General features: G+C 26.7%; 1 protein-coding gene across 1 annotated transcript; it reads left to right on the top strand.

Moving 5' to 3' along the window:
* The first annotated feature begins 2,189 nt into the window (after positions 1 to 2,189).
* Positions 2,190 to 10,291, top strand: XTH30 (xyloglucan endotransglucosylase/hydrolase 30). Its single transcript, XM_022031502.2, has 4 exons — positions 2,190 to 2,543; positions 2,674 to 2,774; positions 3,379 to 3,587; positions 9,693 to 10,291. The coding sequence occupies exons 1-4, from the start codon at positions 2,291 to 2,293 to the stop codon at positions 10,234 to 10,236; spliced, it is 1,107 nt and encodes a 368-aa protein (XP_021887194.2). The 5' UTR covers positions 2,190 to 2,290; the 3' UTR covers positions 10,237 to 10,291.
* Positions 10,292 to 11,001: the final 710 nt, after the last annotated feature.

The following is an 11,001-nucleotide window of genomic DNA, read 5'->3' as shown; positions in this document are numbered from 1 at the left end:
AGACATGCCCACATATACATACACATATATAGGCAGAATATTATCATAAGCTATTTGAATTTTAAAATTCCATTTAATTTTAGCAACAAAATGATTTAAATTGTATTGATAAATCATAATTTACTATTAATCGTATATGGATTATAAAATATAATAGTAATGGCACAATTGGATCCAAGTTTTGCAATTGATGTAATTTTAATTTAAAATAAGTTTAAACATTTAAATACATTATTTTTATTTACTTATAAGTTTCAATATTAATGCGATTTATTTTAAAATAAGTATTTTTAAATGTTTATAATAATGCAATAAAATTTTTAAAATATTTTATTTTTAAAAGAGCAAAAACTTAATATATGTAGTAATTCAAAGTTTAAAATATTATAAATACTAATTTAATATTTTGACATATATATATATATATATATAAGACAAAGTAATTTATTATTTTTAAGTTAATTTTTGAATAATTAATCACCCAATTTTTTTAAGAGTGTATCAACCAAATGAATTATCATGCTAATCAAGATTAATAGTTAATATTTACTTAATCAGGATCTATACATAGTGATTTGTACATACACTGTAACTGAATGGTTTAATTTAGCAACTTGAGAATACCCAAAATTTCTATTCAATGTACTTAAAATATTTGTGGGTATGCACATACATTAATCTGCAATTAATCTTAGAAAAAAAGAATCTAGCATTTGTAAGTAATAAAAATAGAAAGGCAAAGACGCGGTTAGGAATCTAAAACAAACGTATATAAATATATATATATATATATACAATTTATATCTAAGTATATGTATATATATTAAGATGCAGATTCATGTCTCTTAATATGTTAATGTATCTGTATACGTCTTCTTTTCTTGGGATAAATTATATGATCTTCTTTAATTAGTTCTTTTGGTGTTAAAAGTTTGGAGTTTTAGTGCAACCACCATCTACCCTATATATTATATGTATCTATATATATATATATATATTATATTATATACATATAAGATAAGTTATTTTTTAGTAGTTAATTTACATGGGACCAATTAAAAGCAATAAGATAAGACCCAAACATCAGCTTCATAGTTGTCAATATTAGATAGATAAATACATTACTTGACTAATTAATTTCTACCCTCTGCACTTGTTAAATACACCTAATATTTCCCTAATAACACCATCTTAATCACAACTCCTCAATTCATAACATTATTTTAAAGTAATAATTTATGTATATATGCATATCAATAATAATACAATAATTTAATAAAATATATGTAATTTAATTTTTTAATAAGAACACATAAAATGCACAATTCAAAATTCAAACTTATGTTTTCTTAGATAAGTATAGAAATATTCACTATTCAACTAAAAAAAATTAAAATTTAATAACATTACTGAATATTATGAACTAAAAGTTGAAAATTCTAATCACGATAATTTTAAAGTATGTTTTTAAATTTTAAACGAGAAGTGAATGATTTTAATTTAGTAAGATAATCAAGTTGGTAGGGGATTTATGTCTCATCTATACTTAAAGATTAAGTTATTCTAAATTTGCTATTTTAGGGTTGGCTAATGATTGTTAAATTAGTTTCACATATTTTAGTTATCTGTATTTAATTTTATAGATAATATTTTATAAATAAAAATTTAAATATACTAAATCGATATAATTTATAATGCTGTTAAATTTATCTAAAAATATTTAATTTTATATCGATTTATCTAACTTAGATTATCTAAAGATCGATTAAAATATTTAAGATATATATCTATAAGTAAAAAAACAATAATTAGTGAATATTATTTATGAATTACACAAGACTAACTTAAAATTTAAAAAATTTCTATAACCTCAATTTAATTTAAGGATTTAATAATAAGAAATACACTATCTAGAAAAGGTAAAATATAAAATCCTTTTTAATTTTTAACAATTTAAATTGAATTTTTTTTTTCAATAAATATATAACTATTTACATGGTCTAAAGAAATATAATTATAAACTTTATATATATATATAAATTATTATTATGCAACGTATGGATCACACCCACAAAATTGGCAGCTCCCATAATTTATCCAACCGAAGGGGTATTTCCGTAATTAAACAAAGTCAAAACTAAACCACCGCACCCTCCTTCCTTCTCGTTCTTATTTCTCTCTCACATATATACAAACACACATATATGTATCTATACTGAGTCGAGAGAAAAACAGAGAGAGAAAATCAAGGAAGAGAGTTTGAAATTTCAACATAGGAAAAATCAGAGAGATGAAATCGGGTCGATGTTTTTCTATTAATTTTCCTAATTTCAGAAACGATTATATTATTCAATATTCAAATTTTCTTCGTCGTCTTCTTCTTCTAGTTTCATGGCTGTTCTGCTTCTCGATAATCGGAACCAAGGCGTTCGAGGTCACCACCATTAATTTCGACGACGGCCTCTCGCCGCTCTTCGGCGACAGCAATCTCGTTCGCTCTCCCGATGCCAGAAGCGTCCGTCTCCTCCTCGATCGATTCACCGGTAATATATTCAATTACATGCGCCTATACATATGTCGCCTACATATATGCATGTATGTATTACAGACATAAACGCTGAACGCATATGTAATTAATTATGAAAGGAGTTATGTATGTGTGTGAATTTACAGGTTCTGGATTTATTTCGTCGAGCATGTATCATCATGGGCTTTTCAGTGCCATGATCAAGCTGCCCTCTGATTATACCGCCGGTATCGTTGTTGCGTTTTATGTAAGTAATCATCAAAAAATATATATATACATGTATAAGTTTATCACTATCGTTTTTGGTTCTTGAAAATTCTGTTTAGAAAAATCTATGTAATACATATTAGAGTTTGATATTTCTTGATTGGTTGCCGAGAAATTTTGATAAAAGATAAGCGTTTTCAATCCTCTGTGTGCACATACAGAATTCAAAGAAAAGTAATTAATAAACCAAATTTATGTCATAGTCATGCATAGATTTTTTTTCTCTTAAAAATTAAATTTTTTATACTATAAGGTAATATATATTAGTTTTAAGAAATTTAAATTTCTATATTAACTGGACCAAGAATAAAGGTAGAACCAAAATATATCGATTTGAAAACTAGGAATTTTATTATTGAATATTGATATATCATATATATATATGTGTTTATATATACATTTGATCTTATTACAGCTTAGGAATCCTATAAGTCTTTCATGAGAATTTGGCATTATGGTTTTATATTTCATTTTACATAATTTTTAATTTTTGATATTATTATGTTGTATTTTTCTGTAATTTTCATTTATTTAACTTTAAATTTTTTAAAATAATTATCAGGAATTATAATTTTTTAATGCAGACGTCAAATGGAGATGTATTTGAGAAGACACACGACGAGTTAGACTTTGAATTTTTAGGAAATATAGAAGGAAAGCCGTGGAGATTCCAAACGAACTTGTATGGAAATGGAAGTGTTTCGAGGGGAAGAGAAGAGAGATACCGGCTTTGGTTTGATCCTTCTAAAGAGTTCCATCGGTATAGCATTCTTTGGACGGTCAAGAACATCATGTAAGTAACTTGTTTTTTTTTTCCACAAAATCTTGCTTTATTGTTCTTGTTTACTTTTTATTCGGTTATTATGATAAATTACTATTTTAGTTTTTAGTTTATAAACTATATTTAAATTATATTCACATAGTCTAATTTTTCTATTAAGATTCAGTTCATGGATTTATAGGGTAGATCATAATTCTTTTACTTTTTTTTTATAGAAATTTGTTTTCCCTTTTCGTGAAAATAAAAAAAAATGAAAATTATTAAATTCTATTAAATTTCAAATTGGATTTGGAAAATAAATCTTTAAGAAATTGTTATTGCAAGATTTTTTTTTTTTGTCTTATTTCCATTTAAATTATTATAATTTGTATAGTCTAAGTAAAGTAATTCTATGCTAAGTTCATTACATACTCATTTCCTATAATTTTTAAATTTTATTTTCTAAAAAAATATGGACAAGACAAAGAAATTTGGCTATTTATGTGAAAATTTTCATACTTTTGTTTCAAATAAAAACTACATTCAAAGAATTTGTTTCATAAACCTTTAAAAATAAAATCATAATAAAAATTTGACATAATTAATTGTAAGATAACCATAATTACGAGACAAACAAAACTTTACTTAATTTTTTTTTTTAATTTCTCAAATAAATATGTATGTATATGTTGACCTTCTCAATCATTATAAACACATTAAAAAAAAAAAAAGAAAAGACAAAACCTTACTTCATTTTTTTTTGGCATTTATTGTGGATGTTTGAACACACAACATCATGTGGATAAAAACAACCTTAAAAAAGGGAAAGGAGCTTCTTAGGCCATTTTTGTTCTTTCTTTAATTTTTTGGTTTTGGATAGTCTGAAAGATGGCTAAAACCCTAGGTTTTCTCTTTTATTTCTTTTTTGTAAAATAGATAGATTTTATAAATTTGATTAATACATTCTAAATATTTATTAAAAAAATTATAAAAAGCAAAATTAATATATATATATATATATATTCATATCTAGAAACTATAGGGGCAGATATCGGGCAATGGACTCTTCTCCATCCTCACCTTATACTTAAGCAGGTAGAATAATATTCCAACATCTCATCCTATGGGTGAAAAATTTTGCTCCATCCACCATCCTGTCTCATAGTCCCACATATTTAATCTTGTAATTTTGTATAATTACGTAAGTTAATAATTAGTCAAGTCTAATATATATTAAATATCAAACTATAAATTTAATAGACATATAAAAAGACAATGCAACCTAAGAGAGATTGGTGAATTGGGTTTATGAAAAATTTTACAAACTTTTAAGGTTGTGCAGCCATTTAATTTTGAGTTTACAGTAGGTTAGTTCCAAAATAAATTTAGCTCAAATTAAATTAATACAACTCAAAAATAATAACACAAGGAAATTAGGTAAGAGTAAGGGAGAGAAGATGTAAAACACACCTCATAGAGGTTTAACTTTAGTGTATTCCTACATCCTCTTTTTAAGTATAAATTTGAGAGTTTCACTAATAACCTACTTAAGTGACAAGCTCACCTTTTACAATGCTTGTTATTTTCTGTATCAAACTCATATCTTCCTACACTTTGTTAATTTCGGTGCCAAGCTCACCTCTTACAAGTGTTTCCTCAAAAATCCAAGGAGCACCCACTTCTTTTTCACACCGTTCATATAAAATTAATAAAAGATTAACGTCTAAATCTTTCTCTATCAAATATTTCAAATTTAGGCCTGAAGAGACAAGAAGATTTTTGCTTTTTTTTTTTTTTTTTTTTAACTTTCAATCTTTAAATGCTCAAACGTTGTCATAAATAAAGGGTCTAATGTGAAACTACCTATTAGGCACATGCTAGGGGATATGGATTAAGGCATTTAGTGATCTTAAAAATGATCCTTTTTTTCATTTTTTTTCTAAATTCTGCAAACAATAATATTTTTTTTTACTGTGTTGATACTGGACATGTATGATCACACTGCTTAGAAAGAAAATTATTAGGAGTTAATTCCAAAATTTCTTTTTTTAAAAAAAAAAAATTCTTTCCAAATATCATTTATGAAGATTTTCGAAAATCATTCAACAATACTTTTTGAGGCATAGACTTGAAATTTTTTTGCATTAGTGAAATTTGAAATTAATACAAGTTATGAACCTTCTCATGTTTTTTATTCGTTCATCATTTTCCTCAAAATTCAAGTGCTCTTTCTTTGATCATTACTTCATATTTTACTTTGCAAAAACTCATAAAAATTTCATTAGAATAAATTAAATATTTACATCACTAAGATCAATGCAAATATTTCAACAATCTGTCCTTTTTTTTTTTATAGATGACAAAACTTAAGTTTAAGTCTCTTCTTTAATAAAAAAAATGAGACAACAAAATGTAAGGAAATAGAAGGCTATAAAAGTATGCTTCCCCTTACTTTATGCTCCATTTAAACATTTTATTATTGATCTAGTTTCTTGAATAATCTTTTAACCCATTCAAGTATTCACAAAAAGTTAAATGTACGACATCCAATTCATTAATAGAACTCATGAACAATTTCCATAATGTTTGCTCAGTTATATTGTCAAATACATGAAACAGTCAATAATATTTAAATCAATAATTTCAAGGCAATTTACCATCAAAAGATTTTGCTAAATCCGATGATTTAATTTAAGAGACAAAATTTCTTTTTCATTCCAATCCCTAAGTTTCTCTTCCTTTTTGGCATATCCTTTTTTTTGTCATATTCAATAAATTTTGATTAAGTTCACCAAATTTTCCACTTTATTAATCGATAAAAAAAAGAGACACATGCATGATACTAATGACCTAAAGGGTAACGTGCAATCTTGTTTTGATGTCTTTGTCCCACTTAAAGCTATGCAAGGTAACATATTGATTTTCGTTGATAATTATTAGGCTATCAAATTTGTTAGGATTAAGAAATATATTGGTTTTTACAATGTCGAATATTACTATCATAATTCGTAATAAATATATTTTTATAACTGTCAGTTTATCATCACATCTGAGAGTCAGATGGTATGAGTTAAGATATTTAAGTTAAAGCTACTAGTTAATTAACTTTATGCTTTTACTTTTGTTGAAGTCAAGAATGTAACTAGGCTAATTTCTTTCTTATAAGACTTGGCTCTTTCATTTAGAATTATCATCTTATCGATAAAATTTGTTAGGTTTATGTTTATTTTGACACTAGGTAGCTTCGTGACTAGGATTTCATTTGATAGTTAGGCTTTCATAAAAGTATCCTTACTAGCCTAGGATAGATCGAGTATATGCTCCCTAGAAAATATTACTAACCTTGAAATTTATCATTTCTTCAATTTTAAAGTTAGACTTAGAGACTAATGATAGGGTTACCTTATGATGAAAGAAACTGTACTTCTCCAGCAACTAACCTCCAAAGATGGTCAATGCTCATTTTGTAACATCTTCGCAAACATCAATTTCATCAAGACTTCATGGTGAGGTAGAGCCAAGAAGAGTGGGTACTTAGGATTAAAAACTTTCGAAGGCCACATATGTAGTCTTGTGGTTGATAGTGCAATAGAATTATATTTCTTCAAAAAGCAAGAAATTACCATGTCCCCCAAAAATCGACAAGTTCCATGGTTGCTCCTCTTATCAGTTTTTTTATGCCATAAAATCAACATTAGTATATTTTATTAAATCTACGAAGCTTTTTCTTAAGTACCAGAAGCCTATAGTTTTGGTATCATTAGGTATTTAAGGATTCCTTTTAACAACATATAGATGTGATTCTTTGTAACTAGATTACAAACATGCACGCATATATACACTAAATATTATCTTCAATCTATTAGCTATAAGATAAAGTAGTGAACCAATTATACACCTATGTAGCATGTTGTCTACTTGTTTACCATTTTCATCTTTGTCAAGCTTTCTAGATATGCTCGTCAAGCACTTGGTCTCATATTTTCTATGTCATATTTCTTTTAAAAGTTTTTGATATATTTATTTTGATTTATGAAGATTCTCTTTTTAACTTGTTTAATATGTAGGCCTATAAAGTAATTTTAGTTCACTTATCATACTCACATTGAATTCAACTTGCATATATTTTTAAGATTCTTGATATATTTTCTCATTTTCACCCCCTAAAGATTATATCATCAGCATAAATTTATATAATTAGAATGTTTTCATGGTTCATCTTTGTGAATTGGGTGTTATCGATTTTTCTCTTGTAACATATTTGTCTAGTAAGAATTTACATATTTGTCTACCATGCTCTAGAGGCTTCCTTGAAACCATATAGAAGTTTAGTGAGTTTATATACATGATTTAGAAATGCTGGTCTATAAACTTATTAAGTTACTCTGCAGGAGCTTCTTCCTCAATATATCTATTTAAAAAGATACTTTTAACATCCATTTAAAAAAGTTTAAAATCTTTTACACAAGCAAAAAAAAAAGTGACATTTTAATTGCCTCCAATAGTTACAGGGACAAAGTCTCATTAAAACCAATTCCTTATTTTTAATTGTACCCCTGCAAGCCTAACTTATTCCTAATTACTATGCCACTTTCGTCCATTTTCCTTGTTTAGCTCATTTAGCACTAATCATAGTTCTATCTTTAGGCCAGGGTATTAAAGTCCATACTTTATTTCTTTTAGATCGATTTAATTCTTCTTCATGTTCTCATATTTTGTTTCTTAAAAATTTTGGGTTCAAAATGATATGAATACAGCAAAGTGGTATCCATTCTTTAAAAATACTTTAGTTTTCACTCTTTCGGTAAGTCGTTATTAATATTCTCTTTTTGATTCATTTTTTATATGTGATCTTTGTTGTTACTCGTTATTGTTTGATGCAATGGGTAAATTTTTTAATGTTCGATTATCTTAGTATATTTGTTATTCATATCTCATTATCACTATCACCTTTATGAATAAATCCATCTAATTTAACGTGGATTGATTTCTCAATAACTGGAGTTTTTTATCGAACATCCTAAAGCCTTTACTAGTTATGGAATATCCTAGAAAAATGACTTCATCAGATTTAACATTAAATTTACCTAAGTTATCTTTATTAACATTTAGAACATGACACCTGCATCTAAAAGCAAGAGAGTAACAAATGCTTAGTTTTTTCCTTCCCATAACTTATATGGTTCTTTTTCAAAATATGGCAAATTAGAGCTATATTCACAATATAGCAAGCAGTATTCATTGTTCCCATCTAAAAGTATCTTGTCAAGTTATTTTCACATATCATTGTTCTCTATTATTCTATTTTTTCTTTCAACGACCCCATTTTTTAGAGAGTTTTAGGACAAGAAAATTATGGTTTATACCATGTTGATAACAAAATATGACAAAAAAATGATCTTCAAATTCCTTTCCATAGTCACTTCTAACGCATGCAATAGTGACCCATTTTTCATCTTGTACCTTTTTGCAAAATTTTGTGAAAACAAGGTAAGCCTTGTCTATATATGCAAAGAAAATCATTCATGAAAATCTAGAATAATCATCAACAATGACTTATAGTGATAACCTCTCATTCATAACCTTGCTGACCCAAACAAATCCATATAAAGAAGTTCTAAGGGCCTTGAGATGGACACCACATTTTTGTATTTGAAAGATTGTTTTGTTTGCTTGTTTAGTTGACAAGTTTTGCAAGTTTAATCTTCTTCAGATTTTATTTTTGAAAGTCGCATTACAAAATCATTTCTAGATAATATAGAGATCATATTGACATTAACATGACCTAGTCTCCTATGCCACAACCAAAAATTATCACATAGGGCAATCAAACAAGTTTCATATACATTATGCACCTAATTAAGACGTATAATATATGCATTCCATGCGTTTACATAGATATATGTACACATCTATATATATATTCCACTTAACTAATATATTTTGACTAATTAACATTTGACCCTAACAACTTAAAAACTTATAAAATTTTGATAGCTACATATAGCTAGCTTAATTTATAAAGCACAAGATTATATTTTCATATATTGTTCTTGAATTTCATTTTTCTTGTACAATAATTAATACAATTAGATTAATTATTGATTTTGATGTGTTGTGTTTTGAATTTCATTTCAGATTTTATGTAGACAATGTTCCAATTAGAGAAGTTGTCCGCAATGAGGCAATGGGTGCTGATTATCCATTAAAGCCAATGTCCTTGTATGCAACAATTTGGGATGCCTCAAGTTGGGCAACCTCAGGTGGAAGATACAAAGTTAATTACAAATATGCCCCATTTGTTTCTGAATTTAAAGATTTCTCCCTGGAAGGTTGCCCGGTCGATTCGAACATTCAAGAATTACCCAATTCTTTTTCGAATTGTTCAGAAAGTGATATTTTTCTCGAGAACCAGGATTACTCTGTGATTACCTCAAAGCAAAGATCCGCAATGCATAGGTTTCGTCAACGTTATATGTATTATTCATATTGTTACGATACATTAAGATATCTTGTACCTCCACCGGAATGTATGATTATTTCGGCTGAAAAAGATAGATTTAAAGACACTGGTAGATTGAAGTTTGGAGGAAGTAATAAAATTAACAAGCTCGGTAGGCAAAAACGTCGGGGTAGACGTCGAGGTAAAAGTCCTATTATTACTAGTGATCCAGACGCATAATATTGTACAATGATTTCTTTATGAATTTTAATAAAGAATTCCTTATTTGTTATAATTTTTTAAAATAAAAATTCATTTTCTTAACCTTTATGTTAATATACAGAACTAGTACACAATAATCTGCATATGTGTGTGTGCGTGCTTTTTTTCTTAGTGAATGTTTCGTATATAATTTTTTGTTACTTTCACTTTAATTTCTTACTATTTTCATTTCAAATTTTTTTCAATTCAGTTTTAGTATGTTAGAATTAGAGAATTCATTCCAAAAGTTCTTGTGATTTTTTTTCAGACATTGAATTTTGTATTCAACCTATTATATTAGTCTTTGCTTTGTTATAAACCTATTGCTTGAGGTTATTATTATGACTTTTATTTTTAGTTAATATAGTTAAAGTATAGAAAGATTATTATAGTACTCATGAACATTGACTATATATACAATGAGTGTTAATTATAAAATGTAATATAAATATTCTCTACATGAAAGAGTTCTCCCACTTTATCAAAAATGAGGTAGCTAACAAGGCCCTAACTTAATATATTTGTTCTCTATGTTGATTCTTTTTTAAACCCTTCTTTAATCAAATTAAATTGATCAAGTTAGTAATGAAGCAATTTTGTGAAGCCTCTTATGATTCTATTAATCTTTGACAAATCAAGAATCTATTTCTCTCCAATATGAAGAAAGAGATAATTGAATGTTGCAAAATCTTAATGATTAAAAATTTTGATCAAGTGTCTCAATTTTGATTTGAGAAAATGATT

The sequence above is a fragment of the Carica papaya genome, chromosome 3 (assembly GCF_054855325.1).
Source record: "Carica papaya isolate Zhongbai chromosome 3, ASM5485532v1, whole genome shotgun sequence".
In the NCBI taxonomy this organism is placed as follows: Eukaryota; Viridiplantae; Streptophyta; class Magnoliopsida; order Brassicales; family Caricaceae; genus Carica; species Carica papaya.
This window is presented reverse-complemented; position numbering and strand designations above follow the sequence as displayed.

What these genes read in the sequence shown, in the direction of transcription:
- XTH30 (XM_022031502.2), top strand. Translation starts at nt 2,291, where the DNA reads ATGAAATCGGGTCGATGTTTTTCTATTAATTTTCCTAATTTCAGAAAC. An exon ending in CCTCCTCGATCGATTCACCG is followed by an intron (nt 2,544 to 2,673) that starts GTAATATATTCA and finishes GTGAATTTACAG; the next exon opens with GTTCTGGATTTATTTCGTCG. An exon ending in TGGACGGTCAAGAACATCAT is followed by an intron (nt 3,588 to 9,692) that starts GTAAGTAACTTG and finishes ATTTCATTTCAG; the next exon opens with ATTTTATGTAGACAATGTTC.